We start from the raw sequence: 19,227 nt of genomic DNA on the forward strand, positions 1-19,227 counted from the left end.
TCACTGAAATTTAGCTCCAAACATACAGGAAAACTTTTCAGTGTTTAGATCTTTGGGGATTTCAAAAGAGCAAGAATTTATTATCTGTAGGTCTAAATTATAAAGGGAAGCCCAAACACAGTCTCTCTTTTATTAATTATCTACACTCTGAAGACCAGGCACAGTCCTACAGAGAAAGCACCCTTAACCCCACTTTATAGATAAGGAGATTGAGGCTTAGGAGTGCTCATGAGCATGTCAACCTATCTTCATGACTTGGAGATTCAGCTCTCTCCTGTGTCCTGCCCACCTTCCTCATACTCCTTTCTGCCCTTCTTCCCAGTATGGGCTGAAGAAGAAGGAGGAGAAAGAGGCAGAGGAGAAGGCAGCCCTCGAACAGCCCTGTGAGGGGAGCCTGACCCGGCCCAAGAAGGCTATCCCTGCAGGCTGCGGGGATGAGGACGAGGAGGAAGAAGAGAGCATCCTGGACACGGTGCTCAAATACCTGCCTGGGCCACTGCAAGACATGTTCAAGAAGTAACCAGCCCTCCTGCCCCATTCCCTCTCCACTTGTTACTTTTTTATTTTAATTTATTTTGTTCTTTCTTTTCTTTTTATTCAGTTAAGTCTCAATTCTGAAGGGGAAAACCTCAGTTGGCCTCTGCCCCCCTTCCCTGGCCAGGGGCTCCTCCCCCTCAGCCCTCCCTTATACCCTCCTTCATCCCTGGGTAGCCATTCCCATTCCACTCCCAAGCAGCTTGAAAAAAAAAAAAAAAAAGGATTGACAGCTTTTCTCCAGCAGGGGGCGTTGAACCCAGGGCCAAAGGCACTGGGTGGCCCCCTCTGGAAGCCTAAGTTCTATGTTAGTGTGGTAACCCCCATACATTCCTTCGTGCTCCCCACTGCCAGGAGGACCACTGTCCCCAGCCAGCCAAAGTAATGACACATTCCAGCCCTGCCCAGCATGCTGATCTTTGGCTTCTGATACCTCAGTGGGCCTCATGGTCAGGGCAGGGGCACTGAGTGGCCTAGCTCTGAGGAAGGGAATCAGGGTAAGCCTGTTCCATAAGGTCCTAGCCTGAGAGGGCTTGGGTCTGGCCAGGCCAGGGTCTGGGCAGGAGGTTGAGACTCTTCTCCTCTCTTCCTGGTGACACCCAGCCCAGGAGCACACCCTTCCCCAAACCCCTCCCGGAGAGGCATGGCCCCTGCCAAGTTGGTCCCTCTAAACAGATCCTCTTTGGACTTCAGCACATCTGTAGAGGACCCTCAGGGTAGGGCAACCCCTTTTCCCCTCACCCCACTTAGGTCCTGGGACCCCACTGCCAGGCTGGACCCAGCTTGCCCAGCCAAGGGGCTCTCCAGGCCCACAGAAAACACTTGGAGCCATTGGGCAGTGATGGTCTATGCCATGGGACCCCCCCCCATTGGTGTGGCCAAGCTGCCCCCATTCCTATCCATCCCTCTTCCCCATTTTGTCCTGTCCATGTGCTTCCAGGGCCCCATGGTCCCCAGGAGGACCCTTCCCGGCCAAAGCCCCAAGCCACTGGGGAGAAGCCAATTCCCACTTGACAGAAGGCATCTATCTGTCCATTCATCCTGTTGGCCAAGAACAAACTCTTCTCTGGGATGTATGGGACTGGCATTTGTCCCCCAACTACCCCCTCCCAGATTTTCAAGGCTTCCCATTCAGTCAGTTGTATGAGAATGGGTTGAGAGAGGAGGGGGGAAAGCAAATGAGGGAGGAAAGTGTGAGTCCATTGTGATACTGCGTGGCTGAGACTGCAGCAGCGATCGTGTGTCCGGAGACTTTAGCATATATGTACAGTTAGAGTGAGGTGAGTCTTGAGAATGCGTGTGTGTTGGTTATCAAATCTCTGTTTTAGAGATTGTTTGTTAGGCAGCCTTGTGTATGCGTGCTTGTTTGAGGTGATATAGTTGAGTCACGATTATGTCCTAAGTGTGTGATAACCATCTCATGTGTTTAAGATTGCATGTGTTAGCTTGAATATGCATGAGTTTTCAAAATGGCACGTGTGTCCAGAGTGATAGATTCATGGTTAATGTAGAAGTGTGTGTTTGAGAGAAGTGTCAGACGTAGTAAGACTATTGTGCACATGTGTAGGGATCTGAAAAGGCAGTTGTGTGCATGGATGTGTGCTTGGAGAGAAGGAATGTGGGGAAGACACCCCCTCCAAGCCTGAGACCCTTGGTCACAGATGGCTACATCCAACAGGAGACTTTGTCCTTGGCCTAGAGTCCTCTCACCCTTGGAGGGTTCCTGTCTGAGGTTCCCAGAATTCCACTGGGACAGACCCAGACAGTGCCCCAGGAAGCCATGCTAGCCCCCTACCAGGGCCTATCCCAAAAGCAGGGGCCAGGGAGGGGGCGACTTGCCTGCCCCTGAAGCCCCTGTCCCATTAGCCCCAGTTTGCATTCTGCGGGTTTTCCATTTTAGTGGATTTATGCTTTTATTTCAGAGAGACAGGAGTCTTCTCTGTCCGTTTCCAATAGTTAAAGCCATATCAGTTAGACTGCAATACTTTAAAGATGAGACAAAACAATCCATATGTTTAGGGAACCAGAACAGTCCCCTGGTCTGTCCCTTCTCTGGGGAGCAGGGCCTCGGCAGCTCCAGCTCCCTGGACATTCCATCCACCCCCACCCCCGCCCCCGCCCCCTCCCCTTGTGCCCCTCTGTGGGTTCCCCCCAGGGGACCATTGTCTGACCGTGCCTGTGTCTGTGATGGGGAGCCACCTCGCACCCCTGTTGTCTGCTTGTCTGTTTGTGTCTTTTATCCAGGCAGGATGGTCATTCTCAAGAGGCCTGGGGTTTCAGACCAGAGACAGACAGGGCCCAGTTCAGGGGCCCCAGACCTCCCTAAATCCTGTGTGAGTCCCACTTGGACATAGGTGTGGATACCAGTGTTGAGAGAGGTCTCCCCCTTGACAGGGACCCTCAGACCTTGAAGCTAATGCCAGGGCACAAAGTGATGCAGATGAGCAGGGGACCCAGCCATACAAGATACCCTAGGTGCACCTGAGGGACCCCAGGTCCTCAGATGGTGTCCCTGGTGGTCTCCACAGCCCCTCTGGATCCCCAGGGTGGGCTCAGGGCTTCTCAACTCCACCTCGGTGCCCTCCAGGCTGGGCTGGCTTAGTCTGGGTGCACCTCCCAGACTCCTCCATTCTGCTCCCGGGCAGCAGGACTTGAGGTCTTTCTGGAGGCAGGGGTCAGGGAGAGAGTTTCTGCCTGGCACGCACCTGGCTCTACCCACTGCCAAGTGACCACCGTCGGGTCCAGGGAATAGAGTGACTCTCATTTCTGACAAAGACTTGACTGTGGGTAGAAGTCAATGGGTGGCCCAGAAAGGATGTCTGTCCAACCCACTAGTTGGGGGGGGGGGCGGGCAAAATATGCATGGGGTGTTGCAGCAGGGGAAGGGAGGGTCACATAACATACCTGCAATGGGAGATGTGTGTTACCCACTTGATAGAAGGAACATGAGTGTGTCACACAGAAATGGGGCAGTGTAACACACTGAGTGGGGAAGGCCCCAGAATTCAGCATACATACATGACACCCAGGGAGACTAGGGAAGAGCAATCATTGGTAGGTGGTAAAAATGGACTGAGGCCAAGGGAGCATGCATGTGCTTGCAGGAAGGCGGCCCAGGCTCCTGTGGTCTGGGATTTACCACCAGGGAGAAGGAAAAGGGCTTCTCTGGATCTCCCCAGGCTGAGCTCTAGTGATGGACCAGGATTTCCAAATGTGGATGTCCCCTACTCTGCGCACAAAAGTGCCCGGAAGGTATGTCCTTAACTACAAAGCTTCATGAGGTGCTCCTTCAAATAGAAGCAAGAAGCTGAGAGGCCACCGAGGTGTATAAGACAAAGAGAAGCATTGCAGCCCAGGACCCTTCATAGGTGGTTCAGCCAGTTGGCAAAGCAGCAGTGGCTAGAGGGACATGGGGAGACTCTCCAGCCCTAAGAGCCCCCAAACATTCAGCTGTCAGGAGTTCCCAGCCCAACAGCCCACCTGTTCCATCCACAGGCTCCTGACTGCACAGGGAGGCTGGGAGTCAGACCGACTCCAATGGGGGATGTCTTCCAGGTCTTAAGACCTGCCTCCCACCAAATGTCCCCGGCTCCAGTCCCCACTCCTGTTGCCCCACCCTCTTCACTGGGGAGAGAATGGGAGGTGCTCATTGCTGGCCCTGGGGTGCGGGTGAGGAGTCCTACTGATACCCAGGTGAGATGGACCATCCTGCTCACGCGGGGGAACCCCTTTCCTACATTTGTGCTGTGTCCTTGTTGCTCTGCTTCTTTTAAATGTGTCAGTGCCTAGGGGGAGGGGAGGGCCACTCCCTCATGCCCCCTTGAACCTGACCAAAAGCCATGGCTGTTGCTCCCTCCTTTGTATGATGCAAATGCTAAGATGTACAAAACCAACCATGACAAGAAAGAAAAAGACCTTGTACAGCAACAATGTGTCTGTCTATCTGCTCTGTCCATCAACACCACCAGGATTAAACAGAGGCACTGACTCACCATTGAGGAGAGACATCCCACAGAGCTCTAGAGGCCCCAGAAAAATCTTCCATTTAACCCATCTTCTGGCAAGGACATGATGGAAATGACTCCCAGAAATCAACTGAGACCAGTTGGGGCTGGCCCCAAAGTTCCAGGATCACTCACCTCCTTATGGCAACTCTAAACCCCAGAGGCCAGGTGGTTAGGCTGACCCCCATATCCCAACTCTCTCTACCCCCCCGCAAGCTCCTCAGGGTATGTCATTCTGAGAATACCACAAAGTCTCAGGTGGGCACAGATCTATAAATCAGTCATTCCACCAACATTGATGGAGCATCTACTCTCTGCCAGGCCATGGGTAAGAAGCTGGGGACGTACAGAGAGGGCTCTACTGAGCATTCCTCCTGGACACAGACACTTCCCAGGTCTTTTTGAGGAGTCAGGACCAGACCAGAGACCCCCTCCACTCTCGCACTCCCGTCAGTACCCCACCTGAAATTCTCAGCACTTCCCATTGCCAAGCACGGGGTCTCCCACATCCTGGCTACCCTCTTCCCTCCCACTCATCCTCTCCCTGTCTCCCAGCCCCTCCTAGGAGACTTACCAAAATGCAATCCCTGCACAACACCCTCCTATGCCTTGACATCTGCCTACAGGATAACATCTAAATGGTCAAAATGTTCCTGGGTGATGACCCCCAACCTAGGTCAGACCTTCACCCACCTCGATTTCAAGTGCCCTGAGTCACCCCACATACCATGCTGTATTGTGCTTGCATATCCTATCCCCTGTGCCCTGGATGAATGACACCTCCCCTTCCTTGGTATAACTCCTCAGACTTCTTAGGATCCAGCTCAAATATCATCTCCTCTGTGAGGTCCACCCTGATACAGTTCCTTGTCCCCAGAGCAGAGTCTTGCTGCGTTTACACAACACAGAACATCACAGCTGAGTGTTCTGGGTCACACACTACCACCAGAAGGATGATCTTGAACAAGTCACTTAACCTCTCTGAGTGTTTGCTCACAGGTAAATAGTATGGTAACAATTCCTCTGACCTCCGTGGCTGTTGTGAGAAGTAAATGGGGCCCTGCATACACATTCTTATCACTGAGTGCCAAGCATTCTGCGCATGGCTCTTTGCAAATTCCATTGTAAGTTGTATCACTGCGCATGTCTCCCTCCCTAACTTAAGAGCTCTATATGGGCAACACATACTTATTATCTCTCAATTTCTGGGTGTTAGGGAGGCTGGGCACAAGTTTAGCTGGGTCCTTTGCTTCAGGTCTCTCAAGAAGCTGCAGTGGCAAGGTGCAGACCAGGATTGGGGTCTCATTGGAAGGTTCAGCTGAGCCTTCCAGACTCATGTGGTTGCTGGCAGGATCCAGTTCCTATTAGACTGATGGCCAGAGACCATCCTCCATTCCCTGCCATATGGCTCTTTCATTGATACAGTTCACAGAATGCTAGCCTGATTTGAGGCACGCAAGCCAAGAAGGCAATAAAGAGTCTGCTAGCAACCTAGAAGCCGCAATGCTACATAACCTAACTGTGGAAGTGATATCCCATTACCTTTGCCATTTCTTATTGGTTAGAAGAAAGTCACAGGTCCCTCCCACACCTATAGGAAGGCGATTACACAAGAGTGTGAATACCGGGGCTGGGGATGTGGCTCAAGCGGTAGCGTGCTCGCCTGGCATGCGTGCGGCCCGGGTTCGATCCTCAGCACCACATACAAACAAAGATGTTGTGTCTGCCGAAAACTAAAATAAATAAATAAATATTTAAAAAAAAAAAAAAGAGTGTGAATACCATGGTGTGGGATCACTGAGAGTCTCAGAAGCTGCCTACAACAGAAACAGCCAAAAGTCTCCCTTCCCTACAAACCATTAGAGTTGAGCAGGGCCTCAGAGAAGCCACAGTTCCAATCCTCTTCAGCCACAGGGTCCCAAATGATAAAGGAATGGGTCAGTACAGGGGCAGTGGCCAATGGCAGTTTCCCCCAGGACTCCTGCCAAACTAAGGTCATTCTCTGAGCCACTGGCTGTCTCCAAGGCCTGTCAAGGCTGAAGACTGGAGAGAAAGACAACAGCAGGGATTTGGGTTTCCCTGGGAGTCCATCTGTGCTCAGCACCCCAGACACGACCTCCTGAAGATCCTTCCGTAGTAAACAACTCCCTCTCCTCTCAGTAAACAATTCCCCTCTCCTCTCCTTTCCACTCAGATCCCAGTGTGCCTGTGCCCTGTGTCCTGGTGGGTAAATACCAGCACCCCTGGGTTTTAATCCTGAAATCCTTATTCTAGGAATCTTAATCCTCTCTGTTGAAGAATTACTCACTGAGCTTCTACCACATGCTCAGCACTGTCCTGTGCACCAAGAATACAAATCACCCAGCCCCCTCCATCCAGCATGGGACACCAGTCAACCGGGTGCTTGGTAAAGGCTCCCTGGAAAAAGGCAACATCTGAGATGAGTCCTCCCTGGAGCAGGAGGGCAATCCAGGCAGAGGGGTTAGCTTGAGCAAAGGCATAAGGGAAACAAAAGTATTTTAATCTGGGTAGTAGGTTAGAGGGGGAAAGCAAGAGATGTCTGCAGGGACTTACCGAGCTCCCAGAGAGAGGCTGAGAGTCTGGGGACATCAACTGGTACACCAAGCGATAGAGCTTGGGGCTCTCCCTGAAGGCCATGGATATTAATAGTGTTAGTGTGAAGGGTATTAAGCCAAGGTGTGACATGATCAGGTATGTAGATGGAGCAATTATCAGGGCTGTGAGGGGAACAAACTAAGAGTAAGAGGAGCTCCAGGGAGAAGCTAGTGCAATGTCAAGTTGGAAATGACCTCTGGAAAAGACAAGGGGATAGGGTGAAGCAGGGATATATGGGAAAGCAAATTGGCTGGATTGGAGATAGGGAGCATGGAGGAGTGAGGTTCCAGATTAATTCCCGCCTCTCTACCTTGGATGATACCATTCTCCAAGGTTTGGAACACAGGTGGAGGACATGAGTTTGAGGCTTCTGGGTTTGAGGCATCTGGGGAGAGTCTGGTGGGGGATCTGTGTTCCACAGTGGCTCACCCAGGAGAAGCACAAACAGAACTTAGCACAGGCTAACCCCAAATAGAGCACTCGGCTATTGGCTTCGCCATAGGACCAAAGCATCTAGAAAATAAGAAACCTGGAGTGGGAAGGGGATTTATCCACCCTCCCATGCAATCTGAAAATAGCTCCTCTGTCATCGTTGGTGGAGGGCACTCTTGGCTTGCATTCCCTCAGTTATCAAAGGCTTATTCTAGTCAGCCTTCATTTTAGTCAGAGACAGCCCTTCTTTAACCTAAACTGAAAGCTGCCAGGAGGCAGGGGGTTAATGAAACCTCCTCCAGCATCTCCCTAATTGACTGCAAAATCCTGCTTCCAGACCACTCACTTAGCACTTGTAATTAATTGGGGTTTCTTGCCTGATCTGAGAGATGATTCAATACCCCCTGAGGACAATGTTTTCTCAGCTGGGATCCTCCAGCTGGAGAGGTCTCTCCACACCCAGCCTCGCCATGGGCACCAACCCGGGTATGAATGCAGACTCCAGCTCTCCCTCTCTCCAAATGAGCTCAGGCAGGGCCCTTCGCAGCTTGAAGCATAGAGCTGGCCCATGGTACCGGCTCAGTGGGTGACATCAGAACTGGTGTCAAATTTCCTTGGACTCCAAATCCAGGACATCCACCTTATCCTGGGGCAGGCCCCGGGGTCTACAGCTCTTGGCCACATCAACTCCCTGCTGCTCTCATTGCAGGAGCCGCTGGGCATGCCTTGTCTCCATGAGGGTTGTGAGAGCCCATATTAATACACACGGGGAGGGAAAAAGGGCGAGGGAGCCCTCACTCACCAAGCAACTGTGTATGTCATACTCAAGAGCTAATGGCTTTAAAGTCACCTCATCCTGACAGGGACCTATAAGGTTAGTATTATCCCACTATAGAAACATGGAAGCTGAGGCTTGGAAGAAGAGGAATACAATGGGAATGAACTTTGACTTTGACCCAGACGAACCAAGTTTGCATGCTGTTTCCTTCCGATCTTGCACAGATGACTCAACTGCTGCAGACCTTGATTTCCTTATTTGTTAAAAACTAAGTATAATAAAGTCCAACCCTGCTACTAGTATCACTGAGGAACTTAAATAAGGTCATGTCTAAGGATCCCCTATCGCAGTCCCTGACATATAGCATGTACTTAAAAATCGATTGCCCTGCTACTAAATACTACTGCTAATTTGGCAAAACTGGTGAAGGAAAATAATAAAAGGAGGAGTGGAAAGGAGGGAGAAGAAATAAAAAGGACAAGGAGAAGAATTCATTACAATCATTACAAATTCATTACAAAATCCTCCTGTCATTCAAGCCTGGATTTGAAACAATCTGTCTTGTGTCTTTTCACTGTAACAACAAGACAAGCTGAGAGGAAAGGGTCACAAGAAAGTTAGGGGACAGAGAGAATAACTGTCTCCTTCAGGAAGCTCTCTTGAATCTTTAGCTCAGAAGAAACTTAGCTATGTGTCGTAGTGATCTGTTGCTGCATAACAAATTATCCCCGAAACCTAGTGATGTCAAGCAGTAAACATTTTTTCTCACATTTTCTCTGTGTCAGCAATTCTGAAATGGCTTGACTGGATAGTTCTAGATTGGGATCTATCGTGAAGTTGCCACCAAGATGGCATCCAGAGCTGCAGTGTCATCTGAGATTCTCCTGGGCTGTGGTGGCTCAGTCACTCTGCTGGCAACTGCTGCTGGCAGGAGGTTTCCTTTTCAGGGAAGGCTCTTTGTAGAACTTGAATGCCTTCACAATATGGCAGCTAGGTTATTTAAGAGAGCAAGGTGGAAGCCACAGTGTCTTTTGGAACCTATCCTTAGAAGCCATACACCATCACTTCTGCAGTATTCTATTGGTCACCCAGACCAGCTCTGATTTAATATGGGAAACACTGTGTAGAGCATGAATCCAAAGGGAAGGTACCTGGGGACTGGGGCTCTCCTGGAGGTTGCCTACCTCACAATGCATACCTCAACCTCCTGCAGCTCTTTCTTCAGCCCCAAGTTAGTAAACTCCATTCATCCACCCATTTAGAGAATGTTTCCTTGTTCCTTTCTGCCTTCAGTAAACTCTCCCCAGGGGACTTTTCCATGACTGTGCCTGGGCTAGGTACTGCCTTTCAGACTTGAATCTGCCCTCAAGCTCATAGTCTGGACATGAAAACCAGCACCCAGCCGCTCATCAAGGGAAAACATCCGAATTTTTCACAGACAGACCTGGTTCCAGGCTTGGACCTTTGAAGCCCTTGAACCTGGAGCACTTTATTTTTACCTCTCAGGGCCTCTATTAAGAGGGAAAATAACCTGAAGTCCTACCTACTCCAGGAGCTGAGGCAGGATTGCAAAAAAGACAAAGCCTGGGCAATTTAGGGAGACCCCATCTCACAATTAAAAAAAAAATGGGTAGGAATGTAGCTCAGTGGTAAAGCGCCCCAGGTGCAATCTCCAGTACCAAAAAAATAAATAAATAAGAAGGACTATAAGATTTGCAAGGTCAGTTTCACAACATATATTCTAAGATACCGAACACATTGTAAATTTTTTAAAACTGACAACTAATACTATTAATACTACTGCTCTAAATAAATGGAAATTGTGCCTATACGTCTGGACAGCAACCTGTCAAGGCTTCCTATGCATCCCAAGAGAAAACCTAGGCACTTGCACCCCAAAGCTGGCCCCCTGCTCCTGCCTGCCACCTCCACCTCCTCCCAAAGGCCTAGCCAAGTCTTGCCTTGTCTCTGACAGCCAGAGGCTCCCTGGCTGCCAGCACTAATCAGCAACTCCAGCCGAGACCTCAAATTGATTTGCCATCGTTTAGCTGAGAACCAAGAGCTCTTCTTGACTTGCAGCCAAAATCCATTCTGTGATAGCAAAGTAATCACCTCCGTGGCGGGTGTCCGGAGAATGTGATAGACATCTAGGACAAAAAGTCTCCATCCTACCACCCAGAACCAGAGCCTCACTGCAGCTCCATCTTTAGTCCCACTCCTTCCTCCTGCATGTGTGTGGGCCATCATGTGTGTCCTCTCACAACGGTGCCTGTCCTCTGCACTGTACGTGGCCAGATGCAGTGGTTCTCAAACTTCCCAGCACAGTGGATTAACCTGAGATAATCTTCTAAAAAAATACTGATACCTGACTCCAGTTCAGTCCCTGACTTTGTGACTCAGTTGGTATGGGGTGCAGTCTATGGCCAAGCCACCCTGAATGTACCTGGTCTCATCTGATATGGGGTGCATTCTGGGCACGGAGATTTTTAAGAGTTTTCCAGGTGGTTCTAATGAGCAGGAAAATTGGGAACTCACTAGTCAAATACAAAAAGCACTGAATACCCCTGGATGCATTTAGACTCTCCACCATGATTTATTGAGCACCTACAAGAAGACAAGCATTGTTCTAGGAGCTGGAGATGCCACACAGAATAAAGTCATTGCCTGCATGGAGTTGACATTCTAGTCAAGGGGCAGACAAAGAACAAAGGAGCAAGTAAAATGTACACAATATTAAATGACAGTGCTTGAGAAGCCGCATGTGGCCAAAGCCAATCAGTATGACCCGAGTCACCCACAGACCTGCCCTATCTGTTGCTGACCAATCTCTGACCCCACTATCACCTGGAATCCAGACTGAGACTTCTAATCAGCCATATGGGGACCCCCCAAACTCACATGCCACCCCCAGCCGTGGCAACATGCTAGGTTTTGAGAACAAGCACTGGTGAGGCTCAGCTCTCATGGTAAACACATGGGTTGTGATGGCCCCTGATCATTTGCTCAGGCCCTAAATCCTCCTAGGAACCTGGGGCCTGCCTCCCCCACACCCAACCCTGCACGTGGAAAACGGAGCCTGGAGTGCCTCCCTAGAATGACCACAGATCCCGAGTGTAGCTCCACTCACTCCCCACAACTGTCCCTACAGAAAACGCACTGGGTTTTCTAAGGATTTTTACTACTAGTGTCTACACATACAAGAAAACAGATGGGCTAAGCAGATGGGAAAAGCCTGAGTGGCCAGGTTGTGGGAGCTGGAAGGTCCCTTAGAGACTATCCAGTCCCACCCCCTCACTTTATAGGGAGGTCCAGAGAAGCTAATAAGTAACTTTCTCAATGTCACACAGCAAAGCAGCAGTGGGACCAGAAACAATCCATGTCTCTTCCCAATCCAGTGCTCCCTAGGACAGAGTGGGGAGTACCACCCATTTGGTAAAACAGCACCCTGAATTTCCTTTAGGAGCCTACTGTTCCCCACTCTTCCCTATCATCTATGCATGATTTGGATGGAACACAATCCAATCAGCACCAAGTGTTCCCCTGGCCCTATGATGGGGACTTGGGGGACGTCAGGCAGGACAGTGAGATTTGCTGAGGCTGCCATAGCTCTTCATCAGTGGACTTGAACCCGCAGACCGTGAGGCAAGAGTGGCCGCTGCCACGTTGCCATGTCAAGTGGGCTGAAGATGAAGCCAATGCGAGACGAAGAAATTTTTGAAATGAATAGAAATAGAATTGTAGGGACATCACCTGAACCTCAACCAAGCTGTCCCTGGAGGAATTCCTACCTGTGGCTTTTTTCATTCCCCATGTCAATGAATCCCTTTTTTATGGTAGTCTGTTCTTATCCACGGGGTTATGTTCCATGACCCTGGTGGATTCTTGAAACCTCAAATAGTATATACCATGTTTTTTCTTATATATATATGAAGCTATGATAAAATCTAATTTATTCCAGGTGTGGTGGCAAACATCTGTAACCCCAGCAGCTCGGGAGGCTGAAGCAGGAGGACTCAAGTTCAAAGCCAACCTCAGAAACTTAGCAAGGCCCTAAGCAACTTAGTAAGACCCTGTTTTGAAATAAAAAAGGGCTGGGGATATGGCTCAGTGGATAAGCACCCCTGGGTTCAATCCCCAGTATGAAAAAAAAATCTAATTTATAAATTAAGCATAGTAAGAGATTAACAATAATAATGGATCATAAAACAGAATGACTATAACAATATAATAAAATTTTCAGCATCACTACTCTTCCACTTTGAGGCCATTATTAAGTAAAATAAGGTTTACTTGATCACAAAGTAATCAATGAGAAGGATTTCACCAAAAAAAAAAAAAAAAAGATAATCACTCTCCTCAAAAGAGAAGAAACACTACAAGAGGACCCTGAGATACTTGACTTCCAGTGACTTGAGGAGATATAAAATCATTAACAGCTTCAGCTCAACAGCTGTTGGCTCAAATGGGGTTAAAAATGTACTCTGGAAAATTTGGCTACTGCTTTGTTAAACTTACACAAAACTCTTAAATGCTTTCATCCTAATGATAATGCTGTTCTTTCTTATTCCCCTGTGACGTTGCAATAGTCATTCCAATAACCAAGGCAGTGCCTAAGTGACTAACAGGTGGATGGTGTACACAGTGTGGGTATGCTGGGCAAAGGGATGATTCACAACTCAAGCAGGACAAACAGAATGCATGAGATTTCATCATGCTACTCGGAACAGCGTGCAATTTTAAATTTATGAGTTGTTTATTTCTGGAATTTTCTATTTAATATTTTCAGACTGCAGTTGACCACAGGTAACTAAAACCATCCAAAGTGAAGAACATGTTGTTACCTTACATGCCAAATAGGAATTAAGGCTAAGAAGAAATTAAGGCTGGTAATCACCTGACCTTGAATTAGGGAGATTATCGTGGGTTATCCAATGGGGCTCAATGAAAATACCAGTATCCTTAGAATGGAAGAGGGAGACAGAAGAGAGAACCGGGGCAATGGCAGCATGAAAAGGACTCAGTCCAGTATCTCTAGATATCAAGACGAGTCAAGGAATATGAGTGACTACTAGGAGCCAGAGAAGGTAAGCAAAATGATTCTCTGAAGAAAACGGCCTTGTGCAGAGTTGACTTCAGCCCAGTAAGATTGAGCCCCAACTGATTCCTGATGTCCAGGACTGTAAGAGAATGGATCTGTGTTGTTTAAGCCACTTCGTTTGTGGTAATCTGTTACAGCAGCCATAGGAAATCAAGGCACACATTAAGGACCCCAATATTGGCACTCAAGAAATTGGGTGACAGATATCTCATTCCTTCCTGCAGCCCTAGTTGAGCATTAACCATGTGCCTGACTCTGAGCTGGATGCTAGGAACAGCAATCTGACCCTCTGGGCACCAAAAGTCAGCCACGGGACAGGGTGGTCGACTCCAATAGAGCACCATCAGTGCCATAATGCAGAAGCATGCAGGATGTCACCAGAGCCCAGAGTAGAGACACCTAAACTTGCTAGGAGCAGGGAGGGTGACATATCCAGGGAGCTTGTCCTAGAAGAGTCAGAAGCTGAGCTCACTCTTGAATGAGCAGAAATTTAAAACCCAAAGCAGGGGCTGGGGGTGTAGTTCAGTGGCCGACTGCTTGCCTAGCGTGTGCGAGGCCCTGGTTCTGTCCCCAGGACAACAAAAAGTGGAGGAGAAGACATTCCAGGCAGAAGGAACTGTGTCAGGGAAGGAATGGAGTTGGGGGTGGGTCCTGGTTTTCAGGCCGCAGCTAGTGGGTGGACAGTAGAGCCCCTCTTTGAGATGGGGCACCACAGAGGATGATGAGAACAGGCAGAGTCTGTGGAGCCTGGAACTGACCCAGAGATATCCAGGAGGTGGTTGCCCAGAAGTGACCTCTGAGGCAAGGGCAGGGAGCCGAGTCGTTGCTGAGAGGTGGAAGGGCAGGAAATAAGTAAGAAGAAAAGCAGGCTGGGGAACTGCCCCAAGACTACATATAGAACTGGGAGGATTCTTGGAGATGGGCAAGAAAGGGTTAGAGTCCAGGAGATCACAGCCTCCTGTCCATCTATCAGGGAAGCCAAGGAGCCTCTAAGATGAGGGTAAACCCTGTAGTGGTCATAAGAACCCGCTCCACGGTTGAATCAGCACCCTGCCTATGTCCAAGGATGATCATGGCCATACCTGCTGCCAAGAAGTGGTTCGTACCATGATGATAACCTTGGGTCATGGAGAACTCCCAATCTCAGCCTTCTCAGCAAAAAATGAGACAAGGGGGTTTTCTGGTCCAGACAGACTCAGCCTCCTCCCCTCCCCTACCCCAACACACACAGTTCCCACAATTGTTTTTTCCCTCATCTGCCAAGCTCACCAACCTAGGGAGCATTTAATAACTGGCTGCCAAGTCCCCTGGGGACAGGCTAATGAGGCTGCCTCCCTGCGTCCCGCCTCCTCAAGGACCCAGGGCTCTGTGCCCTGCCCCTCCCCACCTACTCCCACCTCTCTTAAACCTTCTGTCCTTCCCACTGAAGAAATTGGACCTAGGGAGTCCCCATCTGAGCCCCAGATGAGAAAGGAAGTGTCAGGTCTGGGGGAGTCTGAGAGGAGGAAACTGTCCAGGCCAGGACACTGGGGACAGGAGGCGAAGTCTCTCTCTGCCAGTGTCTCATAGATGAATTTCCTCAGAACATTTGCTAAGCGGCTGCAGGGTACAAGCAGCACCCCCACTTACTATGTTTCTGGGTGCATCAGGCTGCCTCTGGGTCTCTGGCCCCTGGTATCAAAGGGGTCTCAGCTTAGAAGAACAAATGCTTGAACATCCAACAGACTCGGGGAACTTGGCTTTTCTTCCTCCCAGGGGGGACATTGTGGAAGTTTCCCACTTCCTACAACCTTGGTTCCCTCGCCTGGAAAATGGGGATGATACAGCTTCATGCAGAGAGGATGAAAGGAGATCATATATGGAAAGCCTCGTACACAGAATGTTAGAAATAAATTATAGACCCAAATGTTTCAAATTGCACTCTCTGGCAAGGTGAGGTATCCAATCAGGATGTAGTGGTTGCCCTGGAAACAGGTTTCTCTGTACAAAGGGTCAGTGGATACCATGGGGACTGGGCTCACCTCTCTAGCTTCCCCCGGACTGGTTTTGTCCCCCTAGGGGATAGTACTAATTCATAAAATCCTTTTCCTCTTGTTGCATCATCACTACTCATCCCTGGAGAGCCTCATCAGATGGTGTCCAGGTTTGGGCCCATGAATCGTGAAAGCTCAGGATTTGGAAAAGCTCCTTAGTATTTGCAGAACAAGACAGTGCAGGGAGAAGATGAGAATGCTTCCCACTCCATCATGGTGCACCTGAATCAGCAATCTGGCTCCTCAGGATGGATGCTTTTCCATACCTCCTCCAAGGGCTTTCCTATCCGCCCCATCTCAGGTGCCCTGTGCTTCCCTTAGCGCAGGGTCACAGACCAGGATATAAGTTTCTCTGGGCTTTTGTGAGGAACACTTGCTGAATTTGCTGGCCAACAATCTCCCCTTCTCTAGATGCAGGTCCTCAGAATGACTTTAGGGAACAACCGCTACTCTCAGCCCCTGTACTTTTGATTCCTCAGGGCTCCAGCAATGGTCACAGCGACTAGGCGAGGGAACCACGTTCTCCTACCTGACATGATTGGTTCAGGCATGGTCATGTGATCTGACCACTGAGCAGACAATACAACTTAGAAACTCCAACTGCATGAATGAGTCTTGGCAGCATTGACTTCTGAATTCAGTCTGACCTAACAGGCTGTGGCGCACAGCTCTGCATTCCTGCAAGCCTGACCTTGAGCAGATCACATCTTCTGTATGGGGTTCAGTCACATTCTCTTTAAAACAGAGTTCATAGCTGGACATAGGTCATGTTACTTCCTTTGTGGCAACATACTATTCCTACTTCTCCACCTTGCAAACTCTTACTTGGCCCTCAAAACCCCACTTGGTGTCACCTGCAGAAGTCTCAGCCTCTCCATTATGCCCCATCAGAGATAATTCAGATTTTCTTCAACTTTGGTGGGATTGTGTCCTGATAAATCCATTGTAAGTTAAACAGATCATAGGTCAAAAATGCACTTAATACACTTAATCTCCCTAATAGCATAGTTTGGCAACATATTACACCATAGGGTATTGGTTATTTACCCTCATAATCCAATGGCAGTGACTGGGAGCTGTGGCTTGGTACTACTGCCCAGCAACATCAGAGAGTATCAAACTGCACACTGCAGCCCAGGCAAAGACCAAAATTCAAAGTGTAGTTCCTAATTTGCATTATCATAAAATAAAAATGTGTTAATTCTAACTATTATTAAGTCAGGAACCGTCTATGTATTGAGTACTTACTGTATACCAGCCACTGTGCTGTTGCTCTTAATCACCATAATAACCCTAAAAGGTAGGGACTAAAATATTTCTGATTTGGAAATGAGACATCAGAAGCTCAAAATATCCTATTTACCTACCCAACATTATACCCCCCACAGTAGTCTTTAAATTGTCCATTTTGGTTTTCATTTCATCCTCTTGCCTAAAAAATGATGAATTCCAGGTACCTGGTTTATCTCTTCATCTCCATTCACTCATCCAAGAGCCTTTAGAGCAGAGTGAAGCATCAACACACATTTTGACAGCAAAGAGAAACCTGGAAATATTCCTTTTATTCATCCTACCCCCTCACCTTCAACCTACTTGTCCCCAGCCATAGGTCCTGGCATTCACTGAGAAGCTGAACCCTCATGGCCCCTGGAGCCCACTGGGATGCAAAGAAGAAAGAGGAGGCTTCCATTGGCAGAGGCTTTCTGGGGTCAGCTTTAGAAATGTCTGCTCGACACATTGTTATCAAAGCAAAGACAGGATAAGTAATAGTCGAAGGGAAAGCTATTTGTATTTGTTTGTATCTGCATAAAAACACAGGGAAAATACACAAGAAATTAAGATAAGGGTTTATTTGTGGTAGGGGGTTGGGAACAGAGTGCATGGCAACAGGTGTGGAGTTGGATTTTTCATTCTCTACTTCTTTGTATTGTTTTGATTGTTGAATCCTAAAAGCATATATTATTTATTTAAAATAAAGAGATTTTAGGGGCTGGGGTAGTGGCTCAGTGGTAGAGTGTTCACCTAGCACATTGGGGGCCCTGGGTTCGATCCTCAGCATCACATAAAAAAATAAATAAATAAAATTAAGGTATATAAAAAAAGAGATTTTAAATAACAAAAGAAGGAAGCCCATTCCTTTTCAGTTGACTGTTACTGTGCAAAGACATGGACCCTGTTTCGCTGGAGTTCAGAAGAAACCAGAATACAGGAGTTTAGTGTGAAATGGCTGAATTTTTAAAATATATGACTTTTCAATTGGTAATATTTTTATTATGGTAAAATATGCACAGTATAAAATGTACCATCGGAACCATTTCTAGTTGTACCATGGCAGTAGGTACATTCACATTGTTGTACAACCATCCACCATCCAGCTCTAGGACTCTTTTCATCTTACAAACCTGAAACTCTGTACCCATGAGCCATCAACTCCCACCCCTGCTCCTCAGCGCCTGGCAACCACCATTCTACTTTGTCTCTGTGAATATGACTATTCTACTATCTCATGTAAGTGAATCATATGGTCCTGGTCTTCTTTTCATTCATTCTTTTTTTAAAAATATTTATTTTTTAGGTGTAGATGGACACAACACAATGCCTTTATTTTTATGTGGTGCTGAGGATCGAACCCAGGTCCTGCCTGTGCTAGGCGAGCGCTCTACCGCAGAGCCACAATCCCAACCTCCATACTATTTTCCCAATTTTAAAATATTGGTAATTATTGCATTTCACCGCATTAAAAAGCACATATATTTATATATTAACATCACTGAAGATCGGGCGAGCTTATAATTGTGGTATGTCGGAGTTTGTGAGTTTTTTTGTTTTTTACTTAGTGTTTAATAAAATAGAGGCCCATCTTGCAATTAATCTCATGCTAGATTTAATATAAGAATACAGTGAGGATAATGTAAAAAAAAATGTTTTTAAACATTGGCAGGCCAAAGAGAGCATGCCTGAGAGTTAGAGCTGCTCCTGGCTCACCCGGCCTGGCTCCCGTTATTAGTGTGTGACATTTTCTATTGCTGTAATGAAATACCTGAAGCTGGGTGCTTTCTAAAGAATTTTGTTTAGTTCATAATTTAGAGGCTCAAAGTCCCAGATTGGGCAGCTCCATTGATTAGCCTTTTGGTGAGCCCCTCTTGGCTGGGTTATAGCAGATGGCATCACAACAGCAGAACACAATAAGAGGGAGAGACAGGAAGTGAGAGTAAGTTGAGGGGCCGCCAGGCCCAGCCTCTTAAAGTTTCTACCACCTCTGAACACATTGCATTGTGCACCAAGCCTCTGACACATGAGCCCTTGGAGACAAACCACATCCAAACCCTAGCACTGCCCCTCAGCCACCCAGCCCCTCCGCTGCCTTGTTCCAGGAACATAGTGTGGCCTGGTTCTCAGCCACACTGTTCCCTCACTGGGGAGAGGCCAAACCTGGGCTGGAAAAAGTAGATGCTAATAATTACGTACTGGCTAGGGAATAATTGAGAGACAAATTGAAGTCAGAGTGGCTCCCAATCCACATGAACTCAGTGCCAGGGCCAGAGATAAGAATTCACTCCCAGGGGAAGAAGGAGCAAAGGATCTGTAGCCAAGAGGTCATCGGAGAATCTGAGTATTCCAAATTCATGAGCCGAAAAATAGTGTCTATCTGGTGGAACTTCAAGAAATCAATAGCTTAAGCCAAAGGAGGAAAACGGTTTTAAGACAGATGAAAACCCCGGGGTGGGTTGG

General features: G+C 48.1%; 1 protein-coding gene across 4 annotated transcripts in view; it reads left to right on the forward strand.

The window, feature by feature from the left end:
* Positions 1-856, forward strand: part of Cplx2 (complexin 2) — a 78,141-nt gene extending 77,285 nt beyond the window's left edge. For all 4 annotated transcript variants that reach the window (XM_046468099.2, XM_046468100.2, XM_046468101.2 and 1 more), the window contains one exon: positions 323-856. In XM_046468099.2, coding sequence (XP_046324055.1) covers positions 323-520 — 198 coding nt within the window. In that variant the 3' untranslated portion in view covers positions 521-856. The remainder of the gene's footprint in view (positions 1-322) is intronic.
* Positions 857-19,227: the final 18,371 nt, after the last annotated feature.

Source organism: Marmota monax, unplaced genomic scaffold, assembly GCF_021218885.2.
Source record: "Marmota monax isolate L192 unplaced genomic scaffold, Marmota_monax_Labrador192_F-V1.1 WCK01_AAM20220418_F8-fsc00196, whole genome shotgun sequence".
Lineage (NCBI taxonomy): Eukaryota > Metazoa > Chordata > Mammalia > Rodentia > Sciuridae > Marmota > Marmota monax.